This window comes from Phasianus colchicus, chromosome 3 (assembly GCF_987193195.1).
Source record: "Phasianus colchicus chromosome 3, bPhaCol1.hap1.1, whole genome shotgun sequence".
Classification (NCBI taxonomy): domain Eukaryota; kingdom Metazoa; phylum Chordata; class Aves; order Galliformes; family Phasianidae; genus Phasianus; species Phasianus colchicus.
The window spans coordinates 29,963,031-29,985,800 of record NC_143438.1 but is presented as its reverse complement, the minus strand read 5'-3'; the positions used below and the strand labels follow the sequence as shown (position 1 = coordinate 29,985,800).

At 37.0% G+C, this 22,770-nt stretch overlaps 1 protein-coding gene across 12 annotated transcripts in view; it reads right to left on the bottom strand.

Moving 5' to 3' along the window:
• Positions 1–22,770, bottom strand: part of FHOD3 (formin homology 2 domain containing 3) — a 367,457-nt gene that overhangs the window by 71,988 nt on the left and 272,699 nt on the right. For 5 of the 12 annotated variants that reach the window (XM_090137189.1, XM_090137192.1, XM_090137190.1 and 2 more), the window contains 5 exons: positions 21,169–21,270; positions 18,551–18,928; positions 16,096–16,218; positions 5,216–5,350; positions 1,263–1,313 (listed from right to left, as the gene is read on the bottom strand). In XM_090137189.1, coding sequence (XP_089993315.1) covers positions 1,263–1,313; positions 5,216–5,350; positions 16,096–16,218; positions 18,551–18,928; positions 21,169–21,270 — 789 coding nt within the window. The remainder of the gene's footprint in view (positions 1–1,262; positions 1,314–5,215; positions 5,351–16,095; positions 16,219–18,550; positions 18,929–21,168; positions 21,271–22,770) is intronic. The other 7 variants (XM_090137195.1, XM_090137196.1, XM_090137197.1 and 4 more) reach the window with 5 other exon arrangements.

The window sequence follows — 22,770 nt, the reverse complement described above, 5'->3', positions numbered from 1 at the left end:
TCCAAAAACTACTCTAGCTGACATAGTAGCTCCCTTACAACTTGAAAGTGATGAGGAGTTCACTTCTAGCTTCTTACAAATGTTACTGATGAGTATTCTTGCTGCAAAAGGTTTTACTCAACTGAGATCTGTGTATGATGCTTAGGTGCTCACACACATTTTATTTTAGAAAATGTTTTAAAATATTTATAATTGTTTTGTGTGAAGTGACGAAGAATGACTACCCAACTTTTGTTACTCTTAGAGATGTTAAAATCATGTTTTAATACTAGTTACTTCGTCCACAATAGACATGCTGGCAGATCAGATTTCAGTCTGCAGAAAAGAATTGCCTCATGATATGATGAAAAAACTACAGCTACTCTCATAGTTCAATAATATAATTCCAGATCTTGACAATTCCAAAAGCACCTCTGCAGAGCAACCTCTAGAGGACCATAAAAGCAGAACTGAGGCAATCTGGATGATTTTTCATCTACTGTTTGTTCAGTAACATGCATATTTTCCAGGTAAAAAACAAGAAATCTCTCCAGGGTGCAATTATTAGTGAATGTAGAGATGAAGCTACTGAAAGGCAAAGGTCTTCAGTCAAGCATTCCTTGAAAAATGTGCTTTCATAAGCACTTAACTCCCAGTCTAGCCCAGAGCTTTGAAATTCTCTAACTGAATCAGAATAGGAAAAAAAAAAGAAAAAAGAAAGAAGTTCAGTACCTCTAAATACTATCTAAAAACTAAATCAAACTCTTAATGACAAATGCTGCTTAGCTTTATAATTTTAATAAGAGAGATGGGCAAAGAAAACCTGGCCCTGAAATACAAAACTGTGTTGGGAGTGTCAGACTCATTTCCATCACCCAGTTTTCCAATGTTTGTTACCCACTTTCTTTGCTATATCCACAGTTGCCTTTTCTGACCCTCTAGAAAGCTTGGGTCCTAACGAGTGAGAAACACAGGCTTATCAGATTTGTAACTACACTAAATTCAGGCAAATTTGTGAGGCAAATGGAGAAAACTAATTTCCCACACAAACAGATAAAAGATAGGTTATCAATCACTCATGCATTCCAGTCCCACTGCTCCTTATTTATTGCTGGGCTTACAGCTGGGCTTGATTTTCCTCTTTAAATAATACAACAGCTTCCTTATAGACTTCTTTTTGAACGGAAGTGTCCTGAGCATGCATGGTTAACAGTGTAAATACACAACAATAAAGAATATAGACAGTGGAAACAAAAGGAAGGATGGATGCAGCATATACAGACCTCTCTTCTCTTGCTTGTCTTAGTTCTTCTCTTTTGTCTAAATAATCACGGCTAAAAAGAAAATTGTAATAAATTGCAGAGGAAACCAAAAGAATAAGGTATATTACAGAATTATACGTACAATAGAAGAAACCAAGAGCTGTTTAAGAAAGGTGATCAGAAACAATGAAGGTGGATTTCAAAAAATACTAGACTCTGAAAAAATTACAAAATCTATTTATGTACATGTATTTATGCATATAGTACATACATGTGTACACCAAATACACAGTTAAGACTAATTAAAAACAAACAAACAAACAAAAGTCTTTCTTAAGGAACAAGCCCACTAGTGGCTGTAAAACAATTATTCATTCGCCCCACATGGAATACCCTGAAACAAGGACTGCTTGTATCTGGCAAGTTATACCAAAGCAAGGAGCAGACATTATGTGTCCTGTTTCTAATACAGCTTTCCTACGTGTATTTTAGTTTACAGTTGCGAATATGACAGCAAACTGGTTGAGTATTTGGTTTAACCAAGTAGGACAGTTCTTAAAAGGCACATTCAGGATCATCCAACAGTGACGTTCTTTTGCTATTTATTTTTCATCCTGAAGTTTAGACACAAAACTCCTTCTTTCTTATCTCCTCAAGTAACTCGTATGTAGGTCTCTCTGAAAGTAATGCCTCCTACTTATTTCCATGGAAACTACTACAGATAGAAAGATCACTATAACACTACTTGATAGAGCAAACTTCCAGCTACACATTATTTTTCAACACAGTCACTACCATCAGCTCTTCATTTTTTCCAGAGCTGAACAAGAGTCTGAACGCCACACTCATAAAAATCTGCACCAGCAGAGGTGATCCACTGTTGCTGTCACCACTGCTGAAACACACCACCCGCCACCTCGCTGTACTCATGTCCATTCTTTGGTGTCCTTAAATGTTCAACATGTGTTGATGAATGTCAATAAATGCTATTTTTTTCTGCATGGAGGAATTAAATGACACACCTTTAATCCATGTGCACTTCCATGTCAAATGCCATTTTGTCAGACTGCCACTCTACTATCTGTAGCATGGAAACAAAATATAATGAAATAGTGGTGGGAAGCTTCAACCACTACTGTCATCCCACCAAAATCCACCTCAGATGTCATGGGCCAACATAATAAAAAAGGAGTCATTACTTTCAGAGCAGCCCCCATACATTTAACTTCTGCCAAGTCAACTTTGCAGAATGCCTGGATTCCGTAATTTCAAGTAGGCCTGTTATATCCACAAATAAAAAAAAATATCAGCAAGCAAATTAGTGAATAATTCCTCGACAATCATATTTAATTCAGATAATGGTAGAACCCAATAAATATCCAAATATGCCTTCATATAGCAGCTAAACAGTTTTAATATTTAGTTGAATCTGCTGACACAGAGGATGACACTATATCTGTTAGATTCTTTCCCGTTACAACCTATGAGTACCAGAAAGACTTTCAGAACTATTCCAATAAAACACTACTTTTTATATTTATGGTCATCAAACTTGCCATCTATAACAGTAATCATACAGTAATAACAGTACTAATTGCTCCAACAGCTATTAAAAGTCTACTCTTCAAATGCCAGCGCTAACATGAAACACACATTGTTTCAGGCTATCCTCCACATACTTCTGAATCACTACTGGTTATACTTTTACAACATTTTTGGAGTACTCTTTGCAATTACAGTAGCTACGGGAATAACCCCGAGGAAAAAGCAAAACAAAACAACAACAACAAAAACCCAAAGAATTTTTCAGTGAAATTACTCACAGTGAACATTACTCACTCCTCTCTGACTACTTTCACATCTAAGTACAGATGAAGAATAATCCACTCATTGTACGACATATTGTTCTACATATGCAAATGGAGACAAGAGTCTTTGTACTGAGAAAAGCATCCATTTTGTGAAGCATTCCTTTTGCTAATAGTAGCTTTTAAAGCATTTTAGCACTTCCAAAAAAAAAGGTCTTTCACAAGTGGTGATGCTCTCTCCTAAATTATTCTCAATTTGTCAACAATGGTGCCAGAATCTACTGCAATGTTGTCAAGGCAGAATTAGAAAGAATGAGATAACAAATGAGTCATGATGGTAAATCCAGTACTGCTCACAAGTTTAAAGGCTGTGAATTGGAAGTGTTTTTTTTAACCAAAAATACATCTTCAGAGACTGGGTTTCCAGCCAGATTGATGATACAGTAATGAAATCCCATGAACTCTTACGAAACTGTCCACAAAAGTTTGCTGTGGATTTGTCCTCTTTCCAGACTGGTTAATCAACTGTGGGATGCTGCCTGCAAAGTTAGTGGCTTGGGAGACCGTATTCTCAAACACAACCTCTAACTTTTTTGGATGAAGACGGAACTCAAATATTGAAGATGAAAACACTGAGCATTGAAAAATTGTCGTCTCAAATATTTAACAGTCATGACATGTAATTAACCACTTTCTGACTCTAGAGTAATGGGATGAAGATGTAAATTTCAAAAGAAGGTGTTTTTTTGTTGTTGTTGTTGTTGTTGTTTTTAAAGAAAGTCTTTCAGTGACAGAACAACTACTTCAGCCAACATTTAGTGAAATGCGTAGATCTATTATTCAAACAGGTCAAGCTGCCAAATGTCCTAGTAGCTTTTTTTGGTCTGGGAGTTTCCTTTCTGAAAGATCATGTTGGCTTTCCATGACAGCCTGTTGCAAACTGATGATACCACTTAGAGGGAAAGTTTTTGGAAGACATTTGAGGACTGAGACTTGATTGTTTCTGTTTCAGGAGAACTTGGGCAGCTGTTGGCTGCCAAAGATCCTATTATGGTGCTCTTCCACCTTCCCTCTATCTCTCATTTTCTTCCAAACTAGTTATCTTCTGGAGCCAGTAGAGTATCTCCTTCAACCAAGCAAGCAACCAACCACTAGCAAGTTATTCCTCTGTCTAAATCCACTATGACACAGACCATTTCCACTTCTTACTTACTAAAGAGATGATTACAGTGAAAACAATCCTACATACTAATGCACAAACTGACATGAAACTTCGGGCTATCCTTCCCATAAATAGCATCTCTCAGGCAACAAAACATATATCCTACTATTATTTATATTTCTGTATTATAACTTCTGACTACTGAAAATGCTTACTTTTCACTCCTGTCTACAAAAAACTCAAACTGCTTCCTAGTGCACCCTCTTCAGATGGTAGGCACATCACCAGTAGGCACTTTGTCTATTCTAAGCCCACTGCTGTCTTTGCTGATGGCTATGCTGGGATTTACAGCATGAATCAAACAGGAAGTGAGAACTTGGCTCTTACTATCTTATAGGCAGAACATCTTGGTATCCCACAGCACATGACATAGACTCAGATGTGAAAATGCAGTGTTCTGTATTCAGCTGGGGTCTTTGGCCACTGGCTGAGCAATAATTTTGATAATTATTTTCTGTCTCTTACTGTTTCCACGGGGAAGAGAAGCATGCTTAGAAAAGCAGGAAAATGTATAGCTATTCAAACACTACCATACATTCTAAGACAGCAAAATGCTTTTACTTTGCAAAATATAAAAGCAAAATATATCTGTATCTTAGTTCTTTCTTGATTTCATTCCTCCTAGTTCCACCTTCAAACTTAAGTCTCACTGAGATTATACTTTGAGAAGGAGCACGTTAGCTATTAAAAATTAGCTTTTATGGATTTCCAAACAGAATAATTGGCTAAGGCAGAGTTGTCTTTAAAAAATGCTGATTTTCTAAATGATAAAATTCATCATAATGTTTAATATACCAGTTCTTCAGACATTTGTATCAAAAAAAGGTATCCAAAGATACACAGGAAATATTCAACAATTAAATTATTTCACAATTAAATGTCTCAATAATTTGCAGACCCACCTCATATTAAGACAACAGAGTGATAGTAAACATGATTCTTACTTGAATTTGTTTCTTTCTTCACGTTCTATCCTCTGCAACCTTTCTTCTCTCTCTTGACGTCGTCTTTCTCTTTCTGCTGCCAAGGACTCCTGGTGCTGCCGGAAAGATGACGTAAGGAGACCACCCAAAGCTGGCCTGCAGAAAAGGGGGAATCAGGTTTCCCAATGTCACTGTTATTGATTATACTGGCAAAAAAATGGTACCAGTCATTCAGCAAGTAACATAAACTCAACCAATGGAATGACACAGCAACACTTACGTATGAATGTTTCAAACAACTGACTAAGTATCTTCTTGATTTTAGATACTATGATGAACTTGAGAAAGTCAGATAATGTAGGCTTCCTGTATCACCAAGTTTACAGAGTCCAAATAAAGTACGTATAAGAACTCCTCAGCATCTTTCAATTGCAACATTCTCTCTTGAACACTTTTCAAGCAGTTTCCAAACATCTCATGCAGTAATGTTAAAAACAGACAAGTTACAAGCACTTGAGATTCCAGTACACAGAAAAACAAAAGTAAAAGATCTCAGAATTGCCCATCAACAATTTTAATGCTCTCTTAAGGAGAGCATATAATTCTTTACAGCATATAATTTCTTTACACACAGTCAAATTCTGTTATTATAATTTTCTTGCTACATCTGATGCAAAGGTAAAATTAATAGTGTAGGAACATATCAATAGTATACCCAGGGACTGCACAGCTAGTTATAACAATCATTAAGTGTCTTCAAAATAGCTGTAACAAAATTAGTTGAAATGTGGCTGAAGGAGAACTACCCATATTCCTTTCTTTATCCAAGACAGCATATAGTCTTTTCAGTCCATTCCTGAAAAGCGCTTGTCTGGCCTGCCTTCAAAGCCCCTAATGGATGTATCATATCCAGCCATTGCAAAGCTTAACAATCCTTACCAGTAAGAAAGTTTTTTGTTTTGCTTTGTTGGTTTTTTTTTTTTTTTTTTCCTGGTCATTTAGCCTGTTTTCTTCTTGTTCTCTCTACAGTGAACAAAAAGAACAACTTACCACCACATGCCATCTGGACAAAGAAGAATTAGTCTGAAATGTAACTATCTCTGCAGTTCTCTTACCATAACTGAGAACTGGATGCTCCACAGTAGGTTACTATAATGAAGAGGTCTAAACGTCACCACTAGCAATGCACATCAAACTTTTGGCTGTTGTTCAGAAGGCTGTTAAAATGCATCACTATGGAAATGCCCAGCCATAATGTGGGATTTTTTTTCATCAGAAATGGCAGCCTCTACAGTAAAGACTTCTCAGATCTGAAACTGATTTTTCCTTTGAGGTGAAACAGCTCCAGGCAATAAATGCAGTTTTAAAAGCTACATTTATAAATTCCTATAGTTTCATCTGGACCCAGTTTTTTTTTTCCCTTCTTTTTTTCTTTTTTCTTTCTTTCTTTCTTTTTTTTTTTTTTCTTTACTATAACTTCTGCTGGATAAGAGAGTGGTTCCTCTCACACATCTTTTCCCCAAAGTGATGGTATTGGTACCACCAAACTTTCACATGGCAAGAGAGCTCCCTCAGAGAAAACATGTTTTTCTTTCTGTCTCTTAGACAGGAAATATCTATATAGTAGAAGATAGCTTTATACAGATGTAAATGTATCCACAGTGATTGAATTTAACTGATAAAATCAAACAGACATAACTCATGTAGGGCAGTTTCTATGCACATGAGTTTGGTAATGAAAGGATTAAAGAAAACTATATTATCTTTTTTGAAAAGAGACTGAACTCTGCATGAAGGATGGGTCAGATCATTACCCTTTTTGATTTATATGCCTATAGCGTACAGTATAGGCCTTTCATGTAAGATCACTGGTTTGCCAGTGAAAATAGGTGCAGAAGAAGACAAAAACATTAATGCAAGCTTATCTTCCAAGTGCCTATGTCTATGAGAGCAGCAATGTCACAGAACATAGTCATTTCAGCCCAACTGGCAGCAGGGTAGCATGAATATAATTTCAATAATTTCAATAAATTGAATTTCAATATGTTCTATTCACCAGTATAAACATTATATAAGAAGGTATAAAACCTGATATTCTGTAAGCCTACTTTCTGGCACTTGTCCAGAGCTATAGTATCAATGCTGGATCATGCTCAAAACCATAAAAATCTACAATATTCCTCAGAGCTAAGAAAGAGGGAAAAAAATTCCCCAAACCCTGACAGTCAAGTACGTGTGGTGATTTTTTCCTTGAACTTACTTTAAATTGTCTTTAACTTTTGAACTTTTAGTGCATGCTGCAAGAGAAAGCTCTCAGCAGGAACACTGAAAAATCACCTCATAAGATTGAGTATCATCAGAAAATGTTCTAGGAAGTGGAAAACTGGACACTGTCTTCTCTTGAAACCATCTAGAAATGATCAGGAAAAGAAGGCAAGAAGAGGGTTTCTACCAAGTATATGCTTACGTGTGTTCCATGTATTTAACTTGTCATCCCATTCCATCCAGCTTCCTTAAGTCTGCAATCTCCATTTAGAGTCAAAGGAAGTTATGACTTGATAAAAACATGAAGGAAAATTAACTGAAGGGTGGGGTGATTCTGAGAGACACACAGTGATTGTAGTCTGCACAGTATCTAGCAGGCGGAAAACCTTCAGCACTGGAGCTCACTGGGGCTCTTTGGTGAATACAAATTCTTATTAAAGGGATTACAGGAAAATTGTATGGAGATGTGCAGCTCAGCCTGGCATATGGGATTCTACGATGAGCCTAGCAGTAGAATGCCTGCACGTATCAAATCACCTTGTTAGGACATTTGATCTCGAGCAGATTGGTTAGCACTATTCACTTGGTTAAAATTTGCAGACTTACAAACAGCAGCTTTGCAATCTAACTAAAAGATTCAGAGCTGTACAATTAGAAAAAAAAGCCAACACCTAATATATCCATGTGCCATATTAGTTTTGTCAACTCTTGGAAACTAGTCAAATCAGTGTTAACTATCCAGAACTTGTTACTTCCCACTAGTTTTTTTTAGAACTTCATACATTTTTTGAGTTGTTAATTAGAGCATAGTACACACATGCTTTTGGATCAATGAATTTGTTTTAAACAGATAGTTCCAGACTGCCATATTAGCTATAACAGTTTATTGCATGAAATGGTTGAAATGAACAGCTGAAGCTGTGAGAAGGTTCTGTTGAAATAAATTGTAAGAAAACACATAGGAATATAGCTAGCTCACTCCTTTTGTGGCACGGACTTCTTGAAAGACAGACAGGATTTGGGTTTCCAGTCATGTTTAGAAAGCAACAATCAGTGAAACAACACTAACTGAGCTGAGTTAGTGATTGCTTAGTGGCTAGATCCTGCACTGTCCAGCTCACTCAACTGAACCCTTTCCCCTGCCTGAAGACCACATTTCACACCAAATGCTGAGCACATTTTCATTATGAAATATAACGAACTCACAGCTTCACTGTGGCTATCAAATACTGAAACTAAACTAGTATTCAGATGCATCAAACCTCTTTTAAATGTTAACTGCAAATGAGCAGATTATATAAACTAAACTAGATATAAACTAAAACTGGAGGAAAGAGGCATTATTTTCAGGTTTTACAAGGCTGTAGAACATCCAGAAGGAAAGGCAAGTGGTAAGATGTACTCCTCAAACATTCTAATCAATTTGAAAAGGGATTTGTGTATGCCTAGTTGTTCTGTAAAATCTATTTTTTTGTCTATCCCCATGGCAATAACGGTTAAAGTAAATGCTCTCCTTCACTAAATTCATAGTTGAGTGGCAAATGGAAGAGGGATCACACAAATGAGCTTGCAGGATTGCTTGAGATAAGCCTTTCCATAATTTTGATGTTTTGATACTGTCTGCAGGGCAATGACAGCTCTGGGCTTCAGGAAGGCTCAGGTCTTAATGCTCTAGGCTACATTTTAAAAATAGGTAAGTAAGGAAAAGGTTGAAAAAAAAGAAAAAAAAAATCTTTCACTGAATTAAAGGTGGTAAGAGATTTTAAAAGAAAATAATATGTGAAAACTCAATGAAAGCATAATAGAGTGATCACCTTTGGGTAATTGGGTTACAGCTAATATTTGCCAGCATTTTAATGCTGGTGTCATATGTTACAAAGTGGTAATATCAGCCATTGGTTCAATTCCATAAACATAATCCAGAAAGATCCTTACTGTGAGAACTATTTTTGCACTGAAGAAAACTTAAGGGTACTAAGAATGGATTGCTAATATAAAAATACTAAGAAAGCATTGTTCTGCCTGCTGCTAAAATCAGTAAAAGCCAAACAAGATAGGCTATCACAATCTTGAGAAAACATTCAAAAAGAACATGTTTGAGTCCAGGGATTTGTGAATGCAGCTCTATACCATACCATTTTGAACTTGGAACAACAACAAAAAAAATAGAAATAATAGGTGACAAAAATACACACTGGGCTGAGGATACAAAGCAAAAACATTGCCTGTCAGCAAAAACTCCCAAAGAAAAATTCAGTTCATCTGATCTTACTGCTGCATTTATCTCAATAGTAAAATAGTCATAATTACAAAAAAAAAAAAAAGCTCATTGAGACAAGAAATCTAATCATTTTCTGACAATACTTCATCACAGGCTATATGTTGTAAAGGTGAAAAAGGGACCTGAATTATTATAGTTTTGTTGAAAAACAAAGCCAGCATGTCTGTCTTACTCTAAGCCACTCTGTTATACGGAAATTGCATTTATCAGCTTAAAATGTTCTTCATTAAACTTGGAAAGAATCTTCTGTTCTTTTCTCTGTTACTGAATTTCTAAAATTTATGAAATGGAAGTTGTATCTATAGCAAGAATACCAAATACAAAAGCTTATTTTGGGAGCTAAAAAATAATCAATTGACATATGAGGGGAAATCCCCTTAGGTCATGAGGTTAATATTCAGGATTTTCTCTAATACAGCAAGGGTAAGAATCATTAATAACTTTAATAAGCAAGCACTAATTACCTACTCTTTCAGCATGCTCCTACCTGAGCAGTCATGGGAAGGCTGCAAAGAGGGGACAGCGAGCAGTTTCTGTCTAAGACAGGCCTCAAGCAACTCTGAATGTTTCTCAGCTTTAACAAAATAAATCTGATTTCCAGCTTAGAAAGGGACTAAAGAGGAGACAAAGCTGCCAAAAGCCATATTGCTTTTCACAGTTAAAGAAAATCTCCTTGTGTTACGTCTTTGTACAAGACACGGCAAATTCAAAAGTGTGTTGATATAAGATTTTGCAAACAGACTAAACATTACTTGAGGAAACTTTACAAAACTTCTCTCAAAAAATAAACAAAAATTTGAGAGAGAAAACTACTGGCTAATGCTTCCTTTGAGGAAGAAACTTGAGAATGACCAAAAGAAGAACTGATTAGCGCTGGACTTTTAACTGGCCTGAGAGGTTCCATAAAATGAAGCTATAAGAGATTATCTCTGTGCCAGAGCAATGCACCAGGTCCTTATGCATATACAGAACTCCTGCAGATTGACATTTACAGTTTTTAAATTGTTTCTGTCTTAGTGCAACACAGTGGCCAACCTGTAGCTCCTCAGCTCCCTTTGATTCACAAACCACGTGGAAGTGACCTGCAAAGCCACTCTCTTGACAAAGGCTAACATATGTGTTTCCCTAAATACCACTACTGCTGGTATTTGCGAGTGACCGCATCCTCCTTGTGCACTGTGTGTTCAGCCAGTAATGCTTACATTTTAGTTTGAGGCTGTAAACTGTCTCATGTTTTTTGCTTAAATCTATGCCACTGCCATATAACAAAGCATACAAAGCTGCAATCAAGAATACTGCTTACACAGTAGTTCAATGAGCAGCTAGGCCAGTGTAAGCCACCACTGCTTCCCAAATTGTAAATCATCCAGTAATTTCTAAGGTTGCTTTTCCTAGTAAAATTTCAGTAATAAAGTTGAGGCTTTTGCCCTGGGCCAGTGTTATCAACTATCAAGCTATCCCTTCCTCATTATATTACTCAGAGTGAAAGATGTGCTTGGCATTTACCACACAAGAAAAGAGCCACAGTCTCTGGACTGGAAGTCCAGAAGTACATACTAAGACGCACAGAAGATGGTAAAAGCAGCAAGAAAATAAAGCCAAGGGAAGAAAAATTGTTCTTGGGAGGGCAGCAGTCTTACAGAGTGTACACTAAGTTTTATTTCATAGATTTCTTGCTTTTCTTCAGTGTTTAACAGCTGGAGTAAAGTAAATCCAGAGTGCAGTTTAGTGATAGATAGCTAATTGGGAAAAAAATAAAATAAAAAGGAAGAGAGGAAGAGAAACTGCCAAGAAGCTTCATCTAGCAGCACTTCCCTGATGAGGTCAATTATAACATCTAATTTTAGAATTTTGTAAAAAATCTAAATGAAAAGCAGTTTACTATTCTCATGCATTTCTGTTTTTTTTTTAAGAGACACAAATCTGAAAAACCATCAGATTGCCAGAAATCACTTTCAAGCATCTGGAGAGGAAACAAAATTCTAAGGAAAAGTATTTATAGACTTTTGCTGAAATTCTTGCTTAAGCTTCCAGTATGATATTTAACATATCTTTAAGATCAGTGGAGAAAAGATAATCTATAATCCAGCCATGCTAAACTCAGTGTCTCTATGCCTTGAGTAGGAATAAATGCTTTAAGGATAAACTGGGAGTACATTACCTCTAAAAGATCTATAAAAACGTTGAGCTGAGTCAGTGTTCAAGGTTCATTAAAAAAGCCTAAGCTAACCTACTGCTGTAGACCATCATGCAAGTAAGAGAGAAGACAAGTTAAGGGATATGAAGCCTTTCTTCTTTCTTAAGTCTATTTTCTATTAGTCTGGAAATGCTAGACAGTGCATCAACCTGGAATAATCTGCAAGTGTCCTAGCAATGTTTTACCAAGCTTGGACAATCAGAGGAACATCAGAATGATCAGCTAGAGTTGGAGACTAAGTCTACACCAACCAGCCAAGAGGATCCAGAGGTCAAGGTTTGCAAATTGAACTTTCTGGCACTTGAATGATCAGATAAAGGCAAGAGAATGGGGTCTAAGAGCTTCTGTTCCTAGCAAACAGTGCTAGCTTGGCTAATTGTATAACTGTGTGACTACCAAGCCCTGTGGGAACTGTCTCCTGGCAAATGCTTCAGAATAAACTTACCTTGGCAAACACAGCAGCAGAAAACAAAATATATTTCCCTGGCAATGAAAAGCTGATGTCAAAGTCAGGTTCTCTTGCCACATAAATTAGACCCTTTCAGGGTCTCTAACTACAGTTACTTCAACAATGCATACACCTCAACATCAGATACAGTGTGAGGAGCTGACAAGCTTTGCAAACGGAGCTGTTCCAAGCTTTCAATGACTCCTGAAAACTGCAGACAGAGGCTGCAGTTTTCAATTTCAGTGACCATATATGATTCAAAATCTGAGAAAGCAATCTTTGGCTAACCTTAAGTACCACAGATGTGAAGATAAGGCAAGGAAATACAGAATAGTCTTACAACAAACAGTTCCTTCCCCTAGACAAGAAGGTAACTCATCAGACTTAAGAAAAATGTTTTTCTCATTGATGTGCTCCAACTACGTCTGGCTATTCCCCTTTGTTAGCAAAATTTATGAAGTCATGAAGTTGAAATTGAGATACTTCTTTCCTTTGGGACTGGAGGAGAGAGTTAACTGGTGACTTAAGTCATGAGGACAGGGAGCAGTCCATTTCTGGAGCAAAGCAGTCTTTAGCAGTTAGAAACAGGAGGACTGGGTTATACTGGTATGCATTAGGAACAACTTTCATAAGCAGAGAGATATGAGGGAATCAATAACACTTCTTTCTTAATAAAAGGCCGAGCTGAAAGGGGCCTACAATTTGCCCTTCTTCAGCAGGATCCCATGGCTGCAATATGCACTTCAGAAACATGGCTCTCCACAGGAGATCCAGAGAAAGAAAAAGAACAGTATTGCAAGAAGTTGGCAAAAGGCTGCAGCTGAATTTAGAAACCAAGAAACAGTCAAGTAAGCCTTTTCTTCTGCTGTACAATCAAAAATACATACATTATGAGTATTTCAGAGAACAAAATCTGGTTACTTTTGTAGTGAATCATGCTGCTCTTCTGGATTTCCTATGGTTCTTAGCCAAGCAGGGTTTGAAAAGTATGAATGTCAAAATGTAAACCACTCAGCTGCTTTCCACCTAAGTTGTCATAAGTAAAATGCAACTGAGGTTTGGGAAGGCCTGTGAGGACAATTGGACAGGACATGAATCACTCTGCAGGGCACTGCTCTATGCGCTGTCTCTTTCTTCCTCCTCCTTTTGGAGGTCAGATGAACAGTATCAGGAGCTGCCTCTGAAGCTTTCTTCTGCATAACAAAAGACAGGGGTCTTTCTGCAGAGTCCTAGGATAACTGCAATGCTAAACTGATAGGAGAAAACTTGCCTTGGAGCTAACCATAGATAAGCAACTTCTTAACAACTCTTCCTCTCTCCCCATCTTTTAACTTTTTTTCCTGTGCAAATTTTTGTCATATTCACATTCATGAAATGTTTCACAATATTTTCCACCTAGTAGTTGAGCAGCACGTTATGCACTACACAGTTTACTCTCTAATGAGCAAAATGCTACCTGTGTATCTATGCATGGGCATTTCTGCAACTCACATGTTTCAGGACAATAAAATGAAAGCAGACAACTGCCCTTCAAAATAGTTGTGTCATTAGAATTGGCTGAACTCTATGTCTGGAATGGCAGCACAGCAAAAAATAACGTCTTGATGCAAAATGGCATCCAAATCTTTATATTTCATTATCTTTCAAGAAAAACTGCATCTATTCTGCCGGCAACATGCAGCTGTGGCATGCAGGCCTTTTTCACACTTCTCAGAGACTCATAAACAAAATGTGTCAAATACAAGCATGTGGAAAGACTGGTGAGATCAGCTACCATAAATAGTAAGCTACAAATTTAAGCAAGAAAGAGATTTTATCAGGTGAGGTGAAAAATAGTAAACGTAACCTAAAGGAAGGACAGAGATGCAATTCCAGCAACACGTAAAAGAGATTTGTTGAAGGCATAGTGTTTGCCAGTTTCAAAGAGAAGCAGAACGAGGTGTAATGGCTGGAAGATGCTGCTAGACAAAATTTCCTCCAAAACATGAAATATTTTCCTAGCATGATTATAAATACTGGAATGCTTTCCAGAAGGAGTCACCAACTGTCTCTGTAATGCCAGTGAAGGTATGGTGGCTCTCACTTAGCTTCTGGGAGACACACTGCAGGTTGGAACAGATGATCACACAGCTTCCCTCTGGCTCGACTATCTATGAATTTGCGAATTTTACAGCTTTGTCCTGTGGGGCCAACACATTTTGGCTTCCAGCCACCAACGTACTTATGCACATGCTGAAATGAAAGCTCACTTCCTTTGCTGGATTGGAGCCAGAATGATTGACCTCTTGCAGGACAGGCCCAACTGTCTTCAGCCATCTCAATATGTGACCACTCGGCTTTCTTTTCTTCAGTAGCAACCAGAAGCTTTAAAATGGAAAGGGTGTAGAAAGCTAAACCTTCAGAAGCAGTGGGATATTTTTAATTCTTGCTTATCTTACATCTATTTTGCTATGGTAAAAGTGGGTGAAAATGCTGCTATGGAGTTTTTTATTATGGTGTCACTCAGCAATGATTTAACTCAGGAAAGACAAATCAAGGCAAGTTATTTGTGGAAGAAGAGCAAATGAAAAATGAAGCCTTTCTCCAGGGATAAACTTAATGTAATTACTCACTTGAAAAAAAAGATTAAATCAATACCTCATGGGTAGAAATATATACATGCTGAAAGCCTAACTTGAACCATTCTGAGTAGTAGACTCAAAAGGATGTGAGGCAATTGGTAGGTTCAAACATAAATACATACACACAAAAGAACATACATATATATTTCTATACACATAAATATCCCAAAACAGCTAATAAAAATTAATTAGAATGTAGACAAAGAATATAGCCCCCAGTTCAAACACAGGGGAGGGAGATGGAATTTTTTTGAATCAAAGGCCAATTTGGCAACAAACAATTTGAAGCCTGCCTGGCCTAACTGGAAATTAGTAGTTTGCCTTGACAGAATGTATAATTAAAAATTTCTACCCTTCCTTCTTAAACTCAGCATGACATCCTCTGAAGCTGTCAGGTTGTAACAGTCAGTTCATTTCTGGTGGTCCAAATTTCTTGCCAAGAAGACTTTACTTTTCATGTATTCATAATATTTTCCCATCCTTTTTCTTCCTGAAGTATATTACGTAACTCAAAATAGTATTTCAACTGCTAAAAATATCCTGGTTTTGTTGTTGTTGTTGGGTTTTAGTTATTTTTTCCTAAGTGAGAGGATAACTGGCATGTTAACTTGAGCTTCCTTTACCTACAGTAAGAACGTTTTGCCCTTGACAAAATACCGTGAGATAGACCATGTGTGTTCAAGGAAGGACAAGTTAAGGCCTAGGAAACTCTGAACTAAGTGCATTTCTGTGATTTTACACTTCATGATGTGAAAATGGATCTGTCTGAATTGAACTTTAAAAATAGAAATAAACAAAATGTGCTTTAATTCACCTTTCTGATATGCAGAACAAAATACATGTGAGAGAAATCTGTTTTATCCATTTGAGTGAAAGAAGTAGAATTAGGATGGAAATACATCCAGTCTTTAATATTAGCTGAGCAAATGACTTGTGATTGAGTGGGAAATGAACATGCTGAGATTTCTGTACATTCTTTTTTCAATGTTAAAGAAGATCTGGCTCTATGATATTTTGAAACAATTCACAATTATCTCCTTTGTACTCTATAGGAAGTAATTGTGTCAAAATGGTGATGAAATTACAAACCTGTCAGACTTGGACTCCTGAGGCGGTGAGAGAGTTGTCCCATAACGAGAAGTGGGTGTTGTAGGAGCACTCAAACCAGAGTGTCGTGGAGAAGAGTAAGAGTTGCTGCCATAGCTATTGTATCTGAAGAAGTGAGAAGGAGTGTAGTAGAAAGGGAGAGAAAAAAAAATGCATCAGCAAGCAGACATGAAATAGTCAATCCTCTTGTCTAGAGGTTGGCAATGACACCATATCCCAGACTTTCTCATCTATCTACCTTCTGAAAATATTGTTCTAACCTCAGCTTCAAAATATATACCTATCATTTCACTTTAATCTAAACTGTGTCACCGAAATACTTAATTCAAATACTAAACTACTGTTATGGAAAATAATGACAGACCAGAATGACCCTCTAAAGTTACTACTTTGAGAAGAAATACTTAAATTACTGCTCAGTTACTCAAATTTATTAGCTGTTTTGGGAGCTTTTTGGGACCCCCAGAAGTCCATGTCAGCAATAGCAATTCCTAGGAAAATTAACGCAAACAACAGCATTCCTGAGTATCCTCTGAACAGGGACATATACAATTTGTGAATGTTTGCATTATAAAGCATACACATCCTTTCGAATTAAAGCAGGCAGCATTTTCTCTCCCTTCCCCCATCATAAGTCATAGCTTATGTGCCATGTCTTACAATGTCTGTAAAAAATCATCACCGTGGTTAAAATTACATGTTTCGGGAAGAATGGCTTTAGGAATTTCTACCAGCCATTCCCTCTTCTAAAAAAAAAAAAGGAAAGAAAGGAAAAAAAAAAAAAAAAAAAAAAGAAGAAAAACAACCACACATAACCGCTTGATTTCATTGCAAGTTTGCTGATCAAACAGAAATTGCTTCCAGGGCTCTTGGAATGGCCACCTCCCAAGAGTCCCTTGTATCAACGTTTTCAACCTGGCTCCTGTACTGAGAAGGAATAGCAGTTGTGTTGCTTTTATGTGCCTTTTAGCCACTGTATTTAAACAGCATTTCTTGGAGGCACAGAGATTCCTGATTTGTTAAAATTAGAACATTTCTTTTTACGCAAATTACCATTTTCCCTTTTGGAAAGCATACGAAGCATGGTAGGTGAAATATTTCACAAGGCCAACTGATTCAAAACTCAGTTCAGAAGAAAGAGCACCATCATTTTCTTCATTACAATTCATAACGAACAATAGATCCCCTTTTACCTTATCCTTTCTGGACTGCTTCTTCTCCCATGCACCCCAGCACACAGTAATTCCTCTCAACTCAGCAATTTTATTTGAAAATACTGGTTGTTTTCCTTCTGCTCCATTTAACAAACACATCTTGTCATGCAAAATTTCAATTCCTAAGGGTACAATAGCATTGCTAATTGCCAAGGCCCATGTTAAAAACAAAATAAATTTAATTTAGTGTTTTTTAATATTGCAAGGGATTTAGAGAATGTGTTCCTTTTTTTGTGAAAGCCCAATTTTATGTTCTAGAATACAAATCCCAGACACCATGCTGCAAGTCCAAGAAGTGTGGAGTCATTTGGGGAAAAAATGCTGCTATGAATATTTCTAAGCTACAAAAGGAATTTTGCTGAATGGGAAATGACTGCCTTCATGGAAATCCTGCCCTAGAAGAAAACCAACTAGAGAAACAACCCTGGTGGAGGGCTGCATAACTAAGCAGGATAGAGCTGTCCTGTAGGCACAGACCTAACACAAGTCTTCTCTCCAGCATACTCAACTCACAAAACACCCTGCCCGTGGCCATACTGAGTGAGAAGGCAAAGCTCAGCTGTCCCAAGAAAATCTCAGAGCTCACTTACTATGTTCTAAACACTAACAGAAAGCTTCAATCAAATGCTACAAGACCTTCTAATCAATTATTGTGTTTACTTTTCTCCTGCTTTGTCACTTGAAAAAACTGATACAGTGCAGAATCCTTTCTCAGACAAAGGAATTTCAATTAGTGCAACAATAACTCTCACTAAATTAGAGAGAACTTGCTTTCCTGTGCAACCCAGTCTAGGGAGCCTGCTTTAGCAGGGAGGTTGGAGTAGATATCTCCAGAGGTCCCTTCCAACCCCTACAATTCTGTGATGCTGTAATTCCAAGGATTGATCCAATCACTCTCAGTTTTATATCTTAAAAGCTCCATTAATTTTCACAAAATCATGCCAGCAAATTACACTGCTTTAAATGAGAGCAAAATGATGTTCTTTTATGTTATCTCCCAAATCACGTTATTTATCTACTGCTGCACAGAGAGGCCGGGAACTAGATGAGATGAAAAAAAAACAGAGGCAAGGGAAGAATATCAATCAAATCAAAACACAGGCTTATATGACTAAAACTAATACAGCATGTTCTGGAAATAATACAACATTATTAGCACTATAAAACTCTTGAAAGGTGTTATTCATTTATCTAAAAATTCATGTCAGCTGTATAAAATCTACCTGTTTTCCCTCATCACCTCTGCTTCCTTTTCTTTCACAGATGCTGGAGACTCTTCAAAGTCATATGAGAAGAGGTGAAAAGGAGTATGTGGTACATAAGGCAATTTCTCTACCGTTGGAGATGCCTTTGGAGTAATGGATGCTGATGAATTTTGGGAAGAGCTTAGCAAAACTGCTGCTGGTGAAGATGGTGGTGAAAGAATAGAATTATGATGAGAGACAGATGAATCAGGCACAAAAGAGGTGCTGCTAGAAGAGCTCTTTGCTCTAGAGCAGGGGAGAAGCCTCTCAGCTTGAGAAATGGCACTGGAGGTGGCTGAAGAATCACAACACTGTGAAAAGTTTTCTTTCACAGCTTCCTGTGCACCTGGGACCCCACTGCAGGAAGAAAATATTGTGGGAAGGGAAAGGATGGGAAGAGAAGGGAAACAGAGAAAAGAGAGATCAACAGATCATACCACTTGGAAGAGAAAAAAAAAGTCTAGGAGGATCAGGCAAAAAATAACCCCTTCTACATTGTAGATAATAATCTTTTTTTTTTTTTTTTTTTTTTTTTTTTTTTTAAGTTTTATTTTTTTTTCCCAGAAGTAAGGAAACAGATCTTTGTATCTTCTTGGGATTGGAAATACATAGGCATGGAAGCAATTCCGCCTAAATGATTTAGTTCAGAGACTTCAGAACAAATTTTCACAAACCTTTTCATAATCATTTTCTGAATAATTTTCAAGTAATTCAAGTTAGGTTGTAAATGTAGTCAGAGCAGCACAAAACAGTTTCATCATGCCAGATGATCTGTTGCACTGAGTATAGATACTTCAAGACACAATCTGCATGACTGCCTCTTGAAGGACAGGTATTTGATTACCATTCCCCTCAGTGAATGGATATTTTTTACCTAAAGAGCCCATAAGAATCCTTTATCCATCAAAGAGGAAATTTAAAACAAAACAAAACCAAATCAGCATTTATCTCAGTGTTAGCATCCCAATCAATTGCTGTGCTTGCGTTAGAGACCTGTACTGAGTGAACGGAGAAAAACACATCTGCTTTGCTTTGGTGAAGGTAGGTGTTGGTGAGCGACAGAATCAGCAAGGCAGGTGAAAAACCATGGGATATGCACTTCTGGACATCTGTTTTCATGAGCATCTCAAGCATAAACACTGTGCAGGGATTTGGGCTGGATCACTCAGCAAGTGGCTGATAAACTTTTCCTAAGACCACCTCTAAAATCCACCTACATGCATGCAAGGCACGGACCTTATCTGAGGCTTGTGCTAGATATGTTAGAATATTATGAAGTTAATCAAGTATATACCAAGTAATTGTTCTCACAACTGAAACACAGTGGGCAATCTGGAAACCTTCATCTATTTCACCACCTGTGCATGACAGGAATCCCTAAAGACAGGTTTTTCCTACTTTTCCTGACAGGATTTAAAACAAATGGCAAGGATTCAGATCATTTTTGTTACACCACACCAGTGATGGTGAAGGGTGGAATTTAAAAAGTCATGGGAATATCACCCAGTTATCTCAAGTAGACCATTATTTTAAAAGAACAAAGTCTGAAGCACACGTTATGTCCTTTACATGGCTCTTCTGCTCAACATTTTTTCACAGCATTTTATTATTTTCATGTGATTTACTAATAACTTGTGTCTTAGCTTTGTCTTTTAAGAATAGGATTTGAGGAAATTATCACTTAATTTTGAAATTTCAGGCAGCCACTGGCTACATTTGCAGACTGGAAGATATTAATAACAACAAGTACAGTATTTTCTTTGGAATTTGCACATTAAACAGTTTCCTTTCTTCCTTCCGTGCTGTATAGCGTCTGCATGAATGTGGTTTATTTTATAAAAATCCAATCTCATTTGCCGAGTTGCAAAGCCAAACAATTTAACCTAAATCAAATGGCTGTCTGGAAGAAAAAACATATTTTCTTTCTTCCTATTTATTAGGATAAAATTGCCAGATTCCAAATCCATATATACCTCAGAAATAAGTGGAAAATTTTACATGAGAATATTGTTTTGATAAGTGGTTTGTTTGCAACCATATATATACAGATGGACATGTATGTATAAAATGTTATACATCTATCAGCTTTGCCTCTAAGTAGTTCTTTCCTATTTAAAAATGTGAAAAATTGATATAAATCATAGGCAGCATTTTAAAAAAAGTCAATCTTCTTCCTATCTACAGACATTGCTAATAAGGCTACCTTCTGAAAACATGGAAGAAAACTTAAGAAGTCAAGCAGTATCTTAACTCAGCAATGCACTGTATTGTTTCAGCATTGTTCTAACTAAAAGATAAACTTACACCATGCTTAGAAATTATGCTGCCAGCTAAATCTTATGATTAGTGACTGGTACTCATTTGGTAATAAAAGGAGGGAATGCAAACAGCTCTCAGTGCTCTGAGCCTATACAACTAAACCTATTTCCTTTAGCTGCATACAGTGACAAAGCTTTTGGATGCAAAAAGATTTCCTTAGGAGTGGCTTTAAAAAGAAAGCTGGGAATGTGAGTGAAAAGGTAGACACTGCCGCACACTTGGTGGTGAATTAATGTCAGAGTGAGAAAAAGTGCATGGATGATGCTGAATCCCAGTACCTGGCTTTGACCTGCCTACTGGTCTCTTCCTCCCCCTCATCCTCAGTATTGGGTTCTGTCACTGGCTGTTCTTCTTCCTCTTCTTCATTCTCCTCCTCCTCTCTGAGGTCACACCAAGGAAAGAGGCATGCAGTGGTATGGAAAGAGAAAAGTTGGAAGAGAAAATGACATGAGTCCCCAGAAAGAGAAATGCAATGAGGTTAGAAATGGAAAGAAAACGTTGAGAGCAGCAGTTGTGGCACTAGTCAAACAGTCACCTAAACTTCATGCTAAGTACGTATTGCCACAAGGGAAGCAGTAAAGCAGTAATTTTTATCCTCTCCCCCATTTACGTTTTTTTTTTTTTCTTATTAAAAGAAAAATAGCTTGTTTTTTTTTCTTTCCCTAACCTGACTTTCCATTTGCTATCTACACACACTTTAATGGCAATTTTTCAATACCACAATGCCACTGTTAGTAGTTAAGATGTATCTGGCTTAAAGGACGGTATACACTGTGTTGACATTGAACAACTGGAACTGCATATTACACCTTAAAATTAACACAGACAAAACGTTCTGGTTAAGCAGCCAATAGCTCAAATACAGAAAAGAGCAGGGTGAACCATTAAGTTAGAAATAACAGAGAGACCAAATCAGTTCAGGGCTATTTGCACATAGCAATACTTAAGTTACTGAATGCCAGTAAATGAATTATATCAGTAAAGAATCATTAGTATGGCCAAAGCAGGCTTTGGTTCAGCCCTCAGTCTGGCAGAGAAGAATTTTAAGTCACGCATAAAGCCTCCATAACCTACAAACCACATAAGTAATAATAAAACTATATTAAACAAAACAAAAGACTGTATTTTCTGCCTCATATCCTTCCCATTTATACGTCTTCTTCCACAGATGAACAGACCCACAGAAGATTTAGAAAATATTCTCTCTTTGGAATTCTTTTGCATTTGCAGCTGATCCAGTTCTCCATTTGATTTAAACAGTGAATACCATTAGTTTACGTCCCATGCAAAGAATAAAGCATATGAACAGTAATAAAGTTTGTAAGAAACTCATACATTTCTTGCATTTTCCAGAAAGCTGGTTTTCTTTAATTGGAAAGGAATGCTTTGTGATTTTTTTTTTTTTTCCCATTTAGAATTGGTATGGTTACATGTAATAAGGATAAGGAATATTTACAATGTGAGATCACAAACTCATCATGACAACACAAAGGGTGAATCCAAATTTTGTTGCGTTTGTATGGAGTTAGTCTTATAACAATAAGGAAAATGGCAGTACTTGGAACATTTTCCAGTACTCTGGCAAAAATCTATGAAGTGTTTTTAACAATTCCTAAGGCATAGCAGCATCATAATCACATTATAGAAGATCACAGTATGTATTCATATTTAAAGGAAGAAAAAGAGACCAGAGAGGACCCATACTGTCCGTTCTCCTTACTATCAGTAGATCAACACTAGCTTTGCTATTTTCTACTGTGAAGGGTAAAATGTCTGCATCTGCCAGTCCTACAAGCAATCATATTTGGGAAATAATTCACAAAACTCAGTGGGATCATAGCTTTCTGACAACAACACAATGAATCCTACAATGTTGATAA